Source organism: Haemorhous mexicanus, chromosome 24 (assembly GCF_027477595.1).
Source record: "Haemorhous mexicanus isolate bHaeMex1 chromosome 24, bHaeMex1.pri, whole genome shotgun sequence".
NCBI lineage: Eukaryota > Metazoa > Chordata > Aves > Passeriformes > Fringillidae > Haemorhous > Haemorhous mexicanus.
This window is the reverse complement of record NC_082364.1, coordinates 4423392-4438277: the sequence shown is the minus strand read 5'-3', so window position 1 is coordinate 4438277 and position 14886 is coordinate 4423392. Positions and strand designations below refer to the sequence as shown.

Here is a 14886-nt window from a genome sequence, read left to right as displayed (position 1 = left end):
GATGCAGAAAAGGAACATCCCCAACCCCTGCCCCAAACAGGAACTGGATCCCTGGTGATATCTTCCTGTCCTGGCCCTATTTATAGCAGCAAGGTCACCCAAATGGGAACAGAGGCAGCATCAGATGATTTTTATTTTTGGGGAGTGGCTGAGTGAATTGTGCACGTTGGGGGTTCAGAGGAGCACAGCACATTTTGGAACACCTCTCCTTCTGTGTGCAAAATAATTCAGAAATTCGTGGCACCCTGGAATTTGGGTGGGTTTTTCCTACTCCACATAACCAAGTCATTAAATGCACAGAAATTTTTGGATTTTTTGCAAAATCATTCCTCAATGTGCAGCTGTTTAGTGAAAGCCTAAAGCAGACTCATTCCCCTTGTTGGACTGTTAACAAACAATTGGTGAAAACTGCAAAAATTCAGGGATCTGCAAAGGTCACTCAATGGGCAATTTGGAAAAAAAAAACCCACAGAAATTACTGGGAAATTTCCTGTTTGTGGAGATTTTTTTATCAGTTTTACTGTGGGTTATAGAGCAGAGTTTGAATTCAGGACCTCCCACCCCATGACTTTGACACATAAGGCAAGGAGAAATTTAAATATTTTAAAGAAATTTAAATATTTTAAAGAAATTTAAATATTGGGCTCCTGACCTGTACCTGCACTGACAGATCTGCTCCAAACAGCAGCTGCAGCCAGAAAATTCCTATTTTTTCCCATTCTCTGCAGCCAGCCAACATTTTGCTTTCTATTCTTTTACAGAGAAGGAAGAAGCCAACTTTAAATAGATCCACAGAGCTGGTTGAATATATGTTTATATAAATATGTTTTATAGGCACAGCCAAGCCAAAACGAAGGTGCTTATTTTGTATTGCTGAGGAAAAACTGCTCTGTTTGACAGCATCCTTCTTTCAAACTGATTTGGCATAAATTGTGGGCTGTAATTCCTATTTTACCCTCTCAGGCAGGCCTGTGAGTGGGACCTGATGAGGAAAGAGAAGAATTTCCATCAGATTTGTTTTAAAATCTATTTTAAACACTGTGGGATATTTGATGGGCCAAAGGCTCAGGTGAGGAATTCATCCCTCAGAGGGGTTTGGCTCAGGGGGAAGGAGTTTGTGGGGTGGGATAAGGGCAGAGCTGGTCCTTCCCTCTCTTTCCTCCATCCCTGCAGGGCTCATTCCCAAATCCCTGGGTGCCTGTGCAGCTGGGGCTGAGGCAGAGGCTGCTGCTGGCCTTTTTGCAGCCTCTGAGAGCAGAAATTCCAAATAAAACCGGGTCCTTCTCACAGGCAGAGCTCTGCTGGTGGCACAATCAGTGAAATTAAAGAGGAGCCAATGGAAATCCCTGCTGGGGCATCAACCCCCTGAAGTTTGCACACTTTTTTAGTGATGTATTTTTATCTGCATTATATTTTAGCTCAGAATATTTCCCCCCCCCATGCCTTGCTCTTGCTGCTTCCCCACTGCCTGTTCACCCTCCTTTTTTAAGCTGGGCTTAGATAAAGCCCAAGGCTTTTTAAACTGGGCTGGAAGCAGAAGGCTGAGCTCTCAGCAGAGGGAGGGTTTTGGTGTGCTGCTGCTGAGGCTGAAGGCTCTCATCGTGGCCAGTGCTCATTCCCCATTCCAGCCATTTCCTCTGAAGCAAAAGGGATTTCCCCATTCTATTTTATGTTTATGGGTGAATATTTCCCAGCTCAATTGACATTCCCCCTTTTTGTTCTTCCCAGCCAGAAGTGACAGGAAGCCAGAGTTCCCTCAGCAGTGAGGAGTGAAGTGCTGCAGCCCCCAGAGCTCTGGGCTCTGCTCAGAGTGGGGTTAAAGGGGGCACCATGCACCCAGCAGGGAGGGCCAGGGCAGCAACACCAACTCTGCTGGAATGTTTTGGGGCCAGCTCTTCAGCTGGGATGGCTCCTGGCAATTTCCACCTTGTTCAGCCAGGGATTGAGTGGGGAAAGGATTTCCTTGGGCCCTGAGATTCAAGAGTGTTGTGGGGATTGCTTTGAGGTGGAAGAATCAAACCCATTTAATTCCTCCTGGTGATTTTCTTTCCCCTTCCCCAAATTCTCCAGAGCTGAAGTTGCACAGAGCCTCTGCCTTGCTGAATGTTCAAAATGATTATTCCATGTTGCTGGGAGCTTGTAAATGATTTCCCTGCACTTCATCTCAGAAGCCAAGAGATGGAGGAACTGGGTGCCCCAGGGGACCAGCAATGCTGCACGAAGCTTCTGAACCCATTCTGCATCACCAGAAATGGTTACTCAGTGGTACCATCCAGTAAATTCTGAAAAATAACTCATTTTCTTACTTCTTCCTCTTTTCTGGTTCATCTGAGTCACAGTTTTTTGTGCAGTGCTCCAGCCAGCACTTGGTACCCAGCGTGAGGAGATGTGAGCACCTAAGCCATAATTTGTCACCTAATTAAGTGACCTGGTTTTCTCAGGAGCAGGATGTGTTTTCCAGCTCCCACTGCACTCAGCAGTTGTGAAAACCAGGCCACTTGTGCATGGCTGGGACCAGCTTTGAGTGCTCAGCTTCTAAAAAGCTGATTTTTAGAAGGCTGGGTCCTCTCCAGGGTGGGATTTTGGGAGGGAAGCAGAGACTTATCAACCATCAGCACCATTCCTTGCACTAAATTAAAAAATAAGGGGGAAAAAAAATCACCAAAGAAATCTCTCAGTTGCAGGTCCTGGGATAAAAATATCCTCTGGCTTTGTTTGCTTTGTGCAGCATTTCCTCCTCACGCTGAGAATTAAATTGGAAAGGGAGTTGGTTGTCCCTGTGGGTGATGGAGGCAGCCCTGGAAGTCACAGGTGAACAAAGGTGTGGCTCCAGCCTCGTGTTCTCTGCCTCCCTTCAGGGCCCCCAGCCCTGCAGGAGCTGCAGTTGATGCCAGCAGAGCTCCTCTGTGTGGTTTGTTCCAAGGAATCACCAGGCCATGAAGGAGAGGAGTCCCCAGGGAGGGGAAGGGGGTGGTGGAAGCTGGGCTGTGCCCTGCTCCTCCAGAGCTCTGGGCGGAGATCTGGGCAGAGGAAATCCCAGAAACTGCTCAGTGCAGAGCCAGGGCTGCTCTGGGAGGGCAGGACCTCTGCCAGGCTTCAGGGGACAGTTCTGCAGAGTCACATCCCTCCTGGAAAGAGCAGAGACAGCCCAGACAGGAGGGGAGGGGAGCTCAGCAAGGGCAGCACAACCGATGGTGGAGGCAGGGCAGGAAGAATGCCCAGGCATTGCTCCCAGAGAGATCCCCCTTGTCTGTTACAGAGATCTCCCTATCTGTTAGAGAGATCCCCCTATCTGTTAGAGAGATCCCCTTATCTGTTAGGGAGATCCCCTTGTCTGTTAGAGAGATCCCCCTATCTGTTAGAGAGATCCCCTTATCTGTTAGGGAGATCCCCTTGTCTGTTACAGAGATCCCCCTATCTGTTAGAGAGATCCCCCTATCTGTTAGAGAGATCCCCTTATCTGTTAGGGAGATCCCCTTGTCTGTTAGAGAGATCCCCCCTATTTGTTAGAGAGGTGCCCCTTATCTGTTAGGGAGATCCCCTTTTCTATTACAGAGATCCCCTTATCTTTTAGAGAGGTGCCCCCATATCTTTTAGAGATGTCCCCCCCTTATCTTTTAGAGAGGGCCCCCCTTATCATTTAGAGAGATCCCCCCGCTCTTTTAGAGTTCCCCCTTTTTCTTCAGAGAGGTCTCCCCTTATCCTTCAGAGAGATCCCCCCCTTCTCTTTTAGAGAGATCCCCCCTTGTCTTTTAGAGAGTCCCCCCCTTATCTTTTAGAGATTCCCCCCTCTCTTTTAGAGTCCCCCCCCTCTCTTTTAGAGAGTCCCCCCTCTCTTTTAGAGAGTCCCCCCCTCTTTTAGAGAGTCCCCCCCTCTTTTAGAGAGTCCCCCCTTATCTTTTAGAGAGTTCCCCCTCTCTTTTAGAGAGATCCCCCCTCTCTTTTAGAGTCCCCCCTTATCTTTTAGAGAGTTCCCCCTCTCTTTCAGCTCCTCTGCCCGAGCTGCTTTCCAAACCAAAGCAGTTTCTGCTTTGCACAGCACATTTTCCAGAGCAGAGCAGGGGCAGCCAGGCAGGACCCCCAACCCACAGCGTTCAGCACCCCAAACCCAGCAAATCCATCCTGCCAGAGGGCAGGAGCTGGGCCCAGCACTCCAGGGAATGCTGGCACAAAAGGGCAGCAAAACAGCTTGGGGAGGAAGTATTTTCATCATCACGCATTTGCAACACAGCCCTTTATTTCTTTTTCCTTTTTTTGTGTTTTTTTTTATTTTTTATCATTATCAGCATTATCTCTCTGCCTTCCTGTTACCCTCCAAAGGAACCAAGATGTGTGTGTTCAAGGGGTGGGGAGGGCTGAGCACAGCTGAGTCAACAGCACATGGCTGGGGGCTGGGGGTGACGCTCAGGAATGTCCTCAGGGGGTGTCACAGCGTTTGGAAAGGCAGCACTGCTGACAGAAGGGGTGACACCAGCACAGCCACAAGTCCTGGAGGGTCCCTGACCCCAGGCCCACGGCTGGAGCCTGGATCTGCTCCCTTTCCTCAAGGAGGGAGCTCTGAAATCACCCATTCCTGGGGAATTCTGCACCCTCCCCAGCTGGGCTCCTCTCTTTGCCTCGTGACCCTGAAATTTCGGTCATCTTCTGCCTTCTTCACTGCTAATTCTTGCTCCCTTTTGGTTCTGGGTGGATCCCTCTGATGCATTGTTCACTGGGGTCCCAGGGTGAGGGAAGAGATGAGGATCTGACTCCATGTTCAGAAGGCTGATTTATTATTTTATGATCTATATTACATTAAAACCATACTAAAAGAACAGAAGAAAGGATTCCAGCAGAAGGCTGGCTAAGAATAGAAAAGGAATGAATGACAAAGGTTTGTCTGTGACCCAGACAGTCTGGACAGCTGGGCTGGGATTGGCCATTGATCAGAAACAACCACAGAGACCAATCCCAGCTCCACCTGCTGCACCCCACAGCAGCAGATAAGAATTGTTTGCAGTTTGTTCCTGAGGCCTCTCAGCTTCTCAGGAGGGAAAAATCCCAAGGAAAGGATTTTTCATGGAACATGTTGGTGACATCCCTCCCTTTGGCTGGCCCTGGTGCCACAGAGCTGAGCTGAGCCAACGCTGCTCTCCCGTGCTGGTGTCGAGCCCTTGGAAAACACAATTCCACCTTTAAATCTGCTCCTTGTGCTGTCTGCTCAGAAAAGTCGCTGAACAGGAGAGCTGGGTGCTCCCAGCTGGAGGGAAAAGGGATTCAGAGGCATCCTGGAGGCAGAGAAGCAGAAGAGCTCTTTGAGTGCAGCAAGGACTAGAGGGAACTTTTCTAAGCTGGAAAATCTCCGTTTGTGCCCTCTCGTGGCTGCTGAATTTTTCTTCTCCTCAGTGCAACTCCTGCACTTTCAGACCCAAATTTTCAGGGCTTGATGCTGAAATTTCCAGCAAAGAAACCATTAAATGCTGATGTTTCTCTGTCCAGAAAAAGTGGGAAAACCCAGAGGTCCATATTTCATGTTTTGTGCTGGCTGCATGACATAAAGTGTTTGCCCTTCAAACACTTTATGGGGCTTTGACAGGTGGCACATTCGAAAAAAAAAAAAATAAACAAAAGCTCCAGGGGTTGGAGAATTGGAAAGGGCATCCCAGGAGTGCCCAAACACAGCAATGGACCCAGCAGCACTGAAATTCTCTTTTTGTTTTGCTCTCTCTGCAGACAAAAAGCGCTGGCATCGACAGGTGGAAGGAGTGTCCAAGCAGCATGCGACTGGTTGGTATGAAGTAATCAGTGTTCAAAAGCAGCAGAAATGGTGAATTCAGGGTTTCAGCCTTTAGCATGTGGAATGTTTAAACAGGGGTGTTGTGTGAAAAGCACCTGCAAATAAAAACACCTTTCTTATGAACTAGTGAGGTGCTAAGTGCTGGGAATGAGCCTGGTCTGAGAGGGTTTGTGATCTGCAGCAAAGGTGTTATAATAATGTTCTCTTTTTATTTTTTTTTTTAATGACTAAGAGGTAACTGAGTCAGCAGAGGGTCGAGGCAGCTTCTGTAATTGCCTGCCACATTTTAGTCCCCAGGGTTTTGGCCAAAGTCCTCGAATATCTGGGAATAAGAGCTTCATTCAGAGGGACCATCATGAGGCAAGGCCCTGCAGGGAGAGTGGGCTCTGATCAATCCCTTGGGCTGCCCTGAACAGGAGGCACTGGGGGGAATAAATTCCCAAGCAGGTGGGAAGGGGAGTAGGAGAGAGGAGGAACCCCCCCTTCTGCAGCTGAGAGCTGCTGCTCTGAGACCTGAGTGATCCCTGGGGCTCTCCTCCCTGTGTTGTACACCCTGAAAGGCAGAAAAGGCAGAAGCAGTGACCTGGCTTAGCTCTTCAGAGCATCAGCCTGAAAGTAAAACCCAATTTTCTGTAGTACTGAGCAGTGCTAATGGGCTGTGAGTGAGGCAGAGCAGCTCTGCCTGACCCACCAGAGCAGCATTTTCCCATGAAGGGACAGTGAATGGCAGCACAGGGCGAGCTGGTTTTGTTGGGGGAAGAAAATCTTTATCTCTCAGAATCTCTGCTGGTCAGAGTGACTCTGAAATACCCAGAAGCTTCTTTTTCCCAGCCTGTCGGTCCAAGAAGGTGTCAGAGCTCTTCTGTTCTCATTCTCAAGGCTATTTATTGTTCCTTATCTCTAACATTCTTTCTCTGACCCACCGAGGTCTGTCTGGCAGTCGGGTTGAGGCACTCTGGTGTTATCTTTTATACCAAAAACTCCCTGTGCATTATTTACCATAACTTCCCAATCCCCATCACCTGTGTTAGACAGTGAGCTTCTGCTCTAAACCAATCCAAAAGTGCCAACATCACCCAGAAGATGAAGGCCAAGAAGAAGAAGGAAAAAGGACAAGGCACACCCAAATTCCTTCATCTTGAGACCCCGAGCCCCCACTCTAAAAACCCCAAAAATCTATTTTGCACCCCAGGACAAACTGACTATTTTTATATACTTAAACTCTCTTGACTTGTAATTCTTCAGATAAAGGTTGGTAATTGTTTTTTCATGGGTCAGGATCAAGGGCACAGGGGTCTTGGGCTCTGTGCCAGGGTCTCTGAGCCCCCCTGGGCAGGGTCTGGAGCCCTCCAGGGCAGCCAGAGGGATCTCCTGGGTTCTGACCATTATCTATTGATTTAGGAGCTCTTTCTGCCTGCCAGGCTCTTCTCCCACGTGGGTGACCCGTTCCTGGATGACTCCCTGCCCCGGGAGTACGTGCTGTACCTGCGCCCCACCGGGCCCCTGGCGCAGAAGCTCTCCGAGTTCTGGCAGCAGTCCAAGCAGATCTGTGGCAAGAACAAAGCCCACAACATCTTCCCCCACATCACCCTCTGCCAGTTCTTCATGGTAAAGCTCCTCTCCCCTGTCTCCTTTAGCCATTCCTTGCCAGGCTCAGCCTGGAGACTTCATCCCGGCTTAGGGGGGTGCTGGGGGGATTTTGTGGGTGCCTGGGCTGCTGGAGGAGGTAATTGGTTTTTTAAGCTGTTGTTTTCAGGGAAGAGCAGCAGCAGAAGACAGAATTCTCATCCTCTCCAGTGACCCTCAGTGAGAATGGGTGGGGGAGCTTGGGGAGGTTACTTGGGGATAGCTGATCCTTCTTTGAGGACAAGGGAGGGGCCGAGGATTTCTAAACATAGATTTTTTATTTTTTTTTCCCCATGCCCCTGTGCTTTTCCTCACTGCATGAGGGGAAGGGTAGGCCATTGACACCCACCCACACCCTCTCCTTTCCTGAGCCTTGCCTGTGCTGCTTCCTTGGCAGTGTGAGGACGGCAAGGTGGACGCTCTGACGGAAGCCCTGCAGGCCACGGTGATGCGCTGGAAATGCAAATTCCCCGTGCCCCTGCCCCTGGAGCTCTACACATCCTCCAACTTCATCGGGCTCTTCGTCAAGGAGGAGAGTGCTGAGGTGCTCAAGAAGTTTGCTGCAGACTTCGCTGCAGAGGCGGCTTCCAAAGCAGGTGAGTGACTGCTCTGGCAGCTGCCGGGCTGGGCACTGTCAGAAAAAACAGAGTTTGGGTGCCATGAGAGCCCAGCCTGGGCACTGTCAGAAAAAACAGAGTTTGGGTGCCATGAGAGCCCAGCCTGGGCACTGTCAGAAAAAACAGAGTTTGGTGTCATGAGAGCCCAGCCTGGGCATTGTCAGAAAAAACAGAGTTTGGTGCCATGAGAGCCCAGCCTGGGCACTGTCAGAAAAAACAGAGTTTGGTGCCATGAGAGCCCAGCCTGGGCATTGTCAGAAAAAACAGAGTCTGGGTGCCATGAGAGCCCAGCCTGGGCACTGTCAGAAAAAACAAAGTTTGGGTGCCATGAGAGCCCAGCCTGGGCACTGTCAGAAAAAACAGAGTTTGGTGTCATGAAGGAACCCAGCCTGGGCATTGCGAAAAAAACCAAAGTTTTGGTGTCATGAGAGCCCAGTTTGGGCATTGTCAGAAAAACCAAAGTTTTGATGCCATGAAGGAGCTCACCCTGGGCATTGATAGAAAACCAAAACTTTGGTGCCAAAAGAACTCAGCTTGGGCACTGATAGAAGCCCAAAATTTTGATGCCATGAGAGCCCAGTTTGGGCATTGTCAGCAAACCAAACCTTTGAAGCCGTGAAGGAGCTCACCCTGGGCATTGTCAGAAAACCAAAGTTTGGATACCGAAAGAGCTTAGCTTGGGCATTGATAGAAACCCAAACCTTTGATGCCATGAGAGCCCAGTGTGGGCATTGTCAGAAAAACCAAACCTTTGATGCCACGAAGGAGCTCAGTTTGGGCACTGTCAGAAAACCAAACCTTGATGCCATGCAGAGCCAAAGCAGCTGCCAAAGCTCACAGTTTGGGCCTTTTCAGAACCCCAGAGCTCTGATGCCACCAAAAAGCAAAGCTCAAAAGCAAATCCCTGACTTTTAGGTGAAAACTCAAACCCCAGCAGGTGCTTTGGCTTTTCAGCTGGGACAGGTCTCACCCTGAGTTTGCAGCGCTGTCTCTGGAGGGGAAGCTGACATTTGGTGGTTCTCTGCCCTTTCACAGAGCTGCTCTGAGCTGCTTCCTGCACCTCTCACCACCTCCAGCCACCACCACAGAACTTTCCCCGACCATTTTGAGGCCGTGGTTGTTTTCTCACTTCATTTCTGAGGTGTGAGGAGGGCTCTGGGAGAAGACCCCACGTTGGTTGGTTGGTTGCCCTTTCCAACCTCAGAGCTCATGGGTGCTCTGTGGTCCTCTCCTGCTTCTGGAGGGGGAATAACCAGAACCTCGTCCTCTCCACTGCTGAACCTCGCTGAGTGTCCTCCAGCCACCTCCAAACTGGGAATCACAACACCCTGGGAGCACTGGGGCATCCCCCTGGATAATCCTCCCACCCTCCGTCACTGCTTGGCCTGGTTTAGTCCTTCCCCATTTAATCCCAGTTTATGCTGGATCTTTAATGCACAACTGGTTTGGTCCTTCCCCATTTAATCCCAGGTTTATCCTGGAGCTGAAATGCACAACTGGTTTAGTCCTTCCCCATTTAATCCCAGGTTTATGCTGGAGTTTAAATGCACAACTGGTTTGGTCCTTCCCTATTTAATCCCAGGTTTATCCTGGATCTTAAATGCACAACTGGTTTAGTCCTTCCCCATTTAAACCCAGGTTTATCCTGGAGTTTAAATGCACAACTGGTTTAGTCCTTCCCCATTTAATCCCAGGTTTATCCTGGAGTTTAAATGCACAACTGGTTTAGTCCTTCCCCATTTAATCCCAGGTTTATCCTGGAGTTTAAATCCACAACTGGTTTAGTCCTTCCCCATTTAATCCCAGGTTTATCCTGGAGTTTAAATGCATCCAAATGCAGCAAATCCTGCACTCCTGGGCTGTTCCCCTGCTGGGCAGGCCCCCACAGCCCTGCAGGGATGCTGTGAGTCTGTCCCCGCTCCACAGCAGGGAGCCAGAAGGGTCCAGAACCTCTGGAATGTGCTGCTTTCACCTGGCCTAGGACTTCCCTTCCCTTTAGAAAAGGGAGGGAATTTTATCTTTAAAAAGAAGATTTTGGAGGGCAGACACTGGGTGGCTCCAAGGACACTGCAGCCACCTGAGAGTGGGATCAGTGTTTCCCTCCAGCACAGCCAAAAATGCCATTTTTATCCAAAAACACACCCTCACTGACCCAGAACAAAGAAGCATTGGTGGCTTCCAACAATCTTCTGCCCCGAGACTGCTCCAGTTCAGGCCTAATTGGGGTTTTTTAGGGGAAGGCAATTGCTGCATTGCAGCCACAGCTTGGTCAGGTTATCACATTACAGTCTCTGGAGGTTTTTTTAACATATTTTTTATTGCTGATGAAAAACAACAACAACAAAAAGATGGATGAGCTTGCAGAGCTGCCCCTGGCTGGCACTTGGAGCCAAGTCTCTGAATAGCTGAATTGTGACTGAATAATCAGTCAAATCTAATTGCAATTTTTGGTTGAGTAAGCATGAATAAATTATGTGCAAACAATGTATCCTGTGATTTGCACATCTACTGGAAGAGCCAAAATATTTCACGTATTTTCACCTGGAATCATCTCCTGTGCAGATTCTTTTTTTCTGCAGGATCATTTTGAATCATTATTATGTTTCCACAATTTGGGAATACCTCATCCTCAGTGGCTGAACTGATAATCCAACAAATGTCCAGGGAAAGGATTTAATCAGCTTGCACAAACTTGCAAATTCCATGGATTTGTAATTCAGTGCAGCAGAGAGAACAATGGAGAGAGAGTGAAAATCATTTACATCTTTTTAACCTGCTTATTTTGGAAAGATCCTCAGCTGCTCATTAGAGCTTCCTGGATTTTCCTAGCTGGAAAAATGTCCTTTTTTTGGCAGGAGATCCTGCATGTCCAGAGCTGCAGTAAGGATTGTCACACCCCCTGTTGTGTGGCAGTTTGCAGGGGTGCTTTGTCTGGCACCCTGGCTGAATCACACCCCAAATCTCTGATCATTTTCAATATTTTTGACCTCCTGTGGATGCTGGCAGTCTGGTCAGAGAGAAAGTCAGATAAACCTTCCCAGGCATTGCTCTGGGGGAGCTTTGAGAAAGCTCAGAGAAAGAATAAAATAATCTTTGACCTGTGCAGCTGATGTTTTGGGCTTGTTTCCTCATAAGGTGCTTACAAGAGGGGTTGTTCCTAATTAGCCAGAGAGGTGAGGGGTGTTGATTGAGGACCCACCAGGTGCAGCTTTCTCAGAACAGTCTATAAAAGAATGTGATGTCTAATAAACTTTGCTGTTGCCTTCTGAGAAGACCTTGGAGTCTGTGTTGCCTTATTCAGCTGTCCCTAACACGACAGCAACAACCTCACACTCCCAGATTTCCAGCTGAGCTCCATCTTGTCCCACTGGAGCATCTTTGCAGCTCCAGCTCTGTTAGAGGCCACAGTCACTCACCTGGCAGGAAGGGGTTTAAAGGGGTTTTCAGCTCTCCTCTCTGTGGGACTCCAGGCAGCTCTTCCAAATGCAGTTTGTTCCATCCAAGGTGTCACAGCAGCCCAGGGCGGTGGGTGACAGAGCTGTGCCCACAGCTGTCAGCTCCAGCTGCAGGCAGGCCTGGACACCCTGAGTTTAGGTTCCAGTGCATTCTATCCTTTTCTTTAGGTTCCAGTGCATTCCATCCTTTTCTTTGCTGAGCATCTTCACCCAGCAGAACCAATCTACACCTTAACTGCCACCTACAGCCTCTCATAACTCCTGTCATTCCCACATCCATGGCACTGCTCTCCAGTCCCTCACACTCAGTACATCACAGTTTCAGCCAGAAGTTGTTTTTCACTTTTCTTGCAGTGGGAAATTCTGAGCCCTTTTTTCTCCTTGCCACATTTGTGCCTTGTTTGCCTGTGCTCCCTTTGTGCTTGGTACAAACATCTCCTTGTTTGGGGTGGGTTTATCCTTTGCTCTGAGCCATAAAACCCCTTCTCACTAACACACCCTTTGCTCCTTGGTTAGCCAGTCAGGCTGGCTCAGCAATTCCTTTCTTCTAGATCAAAACTTGCTTCCATCTCTATTCCTTCATCAGATTCTACATTCAAAAATCTCTCTGCCAAGCACACACATAGCTGTGAGACTGTTGTCAAACTCTCATCCTTCCCAACACCTCTCCCCATTGCAGATGTCCACGTGGAGCCCCACAAGAAGCAACTCCACGTCACCCTGGCCTATCACTTCCAGAGCAGCCACCTGCCCACGCTGGAGAAGCTGGCCCAGAGCATCGATGTCAAGCTGGGCTGTGACTGGGTGGCCGCGATCTTCTCCCGCGACATTCGCTTCGTCAACCACGAGGTAAACTCCTGGAGCTCCTCTCACCCCAAAAACCAGCCCTCTGCTGGAGGGTGGCACTGCAGCAGCTCTCTGGCCACACAGAGAAACACAACTTTCCCAGGTATCGCCCTGGGGAAGGCTGTGAGAAGATCAGAGAAAAGAATGAGAAACAATTCCTGTCTCCACTTGCTGCACCCGGTGTTGTGCACATGAGGAATGTGTTATGGGGATTTGCTTACCAGAGGGTGGCCTCTTAATTAGCCAGTGGTGATTGGTGTGGAGATTTGCTTACCAAAGGGTGGTTAATTAATTAGCCAGTGGTGATTGGTGTGGAGGTTTGTTTACCAAAGGGTGGTTAATTAGCCAGTGGTGATTGGTGTGGAGATTTGTTTACCAAAAGGTGGATTCTTAATTAGCCAGTGGTGGTTGGTGTGGAAATCTGTTTACCAAAGGGTGAATTCTTAATTAACCAGTGGTGATTGCTATGGAGATTTGTTTACCAAAGGGTGGATTCTTGATTAGCCAGTGGTGATTGGTATGGAGATCTGTTTACCAAAGGGTGGTTAATTAATTAGCCAGTGGTGATTGGTGTGCAGATTTGCTTACCAAAGGGTGGTTAATTAATTAGCCAGTGGTGATTGCTATGGAGATTTGTTTACCAAAGGGTGGTTAATTAGCTAGTAGTGATGGTGTGGAGATCTGTTTACCAAAGGGTGGATTCTTAATTAGCCAGTGGTGGTTGGTGTGGAGATCTGTTTACCAAAGGGTGGTTAATTAATTAGCCAGTGGTGATGGTATTTTAACTGAAACACCAATCAATTCCACCCGTAGCGAGCTAGAATATAAAAAACAGCACTGGGTTTTTTAATAAATATTATTCATCAGAGTCTGTGGTTATTATTACCCAGCTGATGGTATGCTGATGTGTTTACCAGAGGGTGATTTCTTAATTAGCCAGTGGTGATGGTGTTTTAACTAAAGGACCAATCAATTCCACCTGTAGTGAGCTAGAATATAAGAAGGAGCAATGGGTTTCTTAATAAAGATTAATATTCATAATGCCAATTATTACCCAGCTGGGGGGCCGTTTGATGTGACATCCATGAACAACATTTTGTGCTTTTCCCCCCCCAGACTCTGCAAGTGATCTACCCCTACACGCCCCAGAACGACGACGAGCTGGAGCTGGTCCCAGGGGATTTCATTTTCATGTCCCCAGTGGAGCAAAGCAGCACGAGCGAGGGCTGGATTTATGGCATCTCCCTTGCCACTGGCTGCTCGGGGCTGCTGCCCGAGAACTACGTCACCAAGGCGGATGAATGTGGCACCTGGGTGTTCCATGGGTAGGTCAGGCTGCTCCTGCCCGTCCCTCAGCTGCAAAAAGGGCTCAGGGGTGCCTTGGGAGGCTGCCTGGAACAGAGGCTGGGCAGAGTTACAGGAATAGAGCAGGGATTTATGAAAGGGTTTTAAAGGGCACACCTTGGGCTGTACAGGAGCCTGGCCAAGGCTACACCCAAGATGGACCCCAAGTCACAAGTTCTCACACTTATAAAAGTTTTGGTCCATTTCCACATTGGGTTCATTGTCCAGTTCCACTCCAGGTGATGCAGTCCCACCCTCCCAGGCTGCTCTCCTCCATTCCCCATTGTTTGCACTTTTGGGGCTGGAGCTGCAGCGGTGTCCTTGGCTCTGGGGCTGGACAAGGACTGTCCTGTGGGACTGAGCTGTGAGGAGAACCTGCTGCCACTTTATATGAAGTTCAGAGTCACACACTAAGGCAGAATCCAGAAAATACGTGGGGTTTATAATTTACAGAATCTGAAAAATATAAAAGCTCAAACTTGAGGCATCAGCAGCAGCTGGGATTTCACCTGGGGCAGCAAGGAGGGATGCTGAGAAGGGCACTGAGGGGAAGGAGCTGGCACACAGAGCTCCTCTCATCAGCCAAGGAGCAGCAGATGCTCCCCCTTAGCAGGGGTTAGAGGACAAGGTGATTTTTGCAGCAGAGATGTTGCAGCAGCTCTTTGTGGCTCGCAGGCTGATGGAGCTGCAGCAGATGGCTGCTGGAGGCACTGCTGGGCAGGCACCTCTGGGCTGGGCCTGCCAGCAGCAAGGTGTAAATTGGAGAGTTAATTTGGGAAGAGACATCTTCCCTGCATAATTCCCTGCTGGGAAGAACTTTGGATCAGGAACATTCCTTGGGATATTTAGCCAGATTTTTAGGAGCCTGCTGTTGGCTTCAGTGAGAATGCAGCCCTCACTTTTTGAACAAGGTTGTGCCTCTTGAATTTGGGAATTCATGAAACAGAGTGCTGGTCCTGAAATCACTCATTGACCCCTCATTTATCCCTGCCAGAGCTGGGGAGACAAGGCTCCATCTGGAAGATGGAGATGGAACCAGAGTTTTTGGGGAAAAACCTCCAAACAATGACCTGTCCTTAGGAGAGGACTAAGCTGGAGCAGCCTCAGCAGTTTGTGTTTTCCAGCAGCACTGGAGACAGGCTGGTGGCTCTTCTCCAGGCACACTGAGGGTTTGCCTCTGCCTCATCACCATTCCCAGCAAATCCTGCATCTATAAATAGAT

At 49.0% G+C, this 14886-nt stretch overlaps 1 protein-coding gene across 2 annotated transcripts in view; it reads left to right on the top strand.

Moving 5' to 3' along the window:
* Window positions 1-14886, top strand: part of UBASH3B (ubiquitin associated and SH3 domain containing B) — an 88538-nt gene that overhangs the window by 52838 nt on the left and 20814 nt on the right. Inside the window, exons 2-6 of one of the 2 annotated variants that reach the window (XM_059867068.1) lie at window positions 5713-5766; window positions 7198-7384; window positions 7800-7998; window positions 12154-12323; window positions 13437-13645. In XM_059867068.1, coding sequence (XP_059723051.1) covers window positions 5713-5766; window positions 7198-7384; window positions 7800-7998; window positions 12154-12323; window positions 13437-13645 — 819 coding nt within the window. Of the gene's footprint in view, window positions 1-5712; window positions 5771-7197; window positions 7385-7799; window positions 7999-12153; window positions 12324-13436; window positions 13646-14886 lie in introns of both variants that reach the window. The other variant, XM_059867069.1, reaches the window with a different exon arrangement.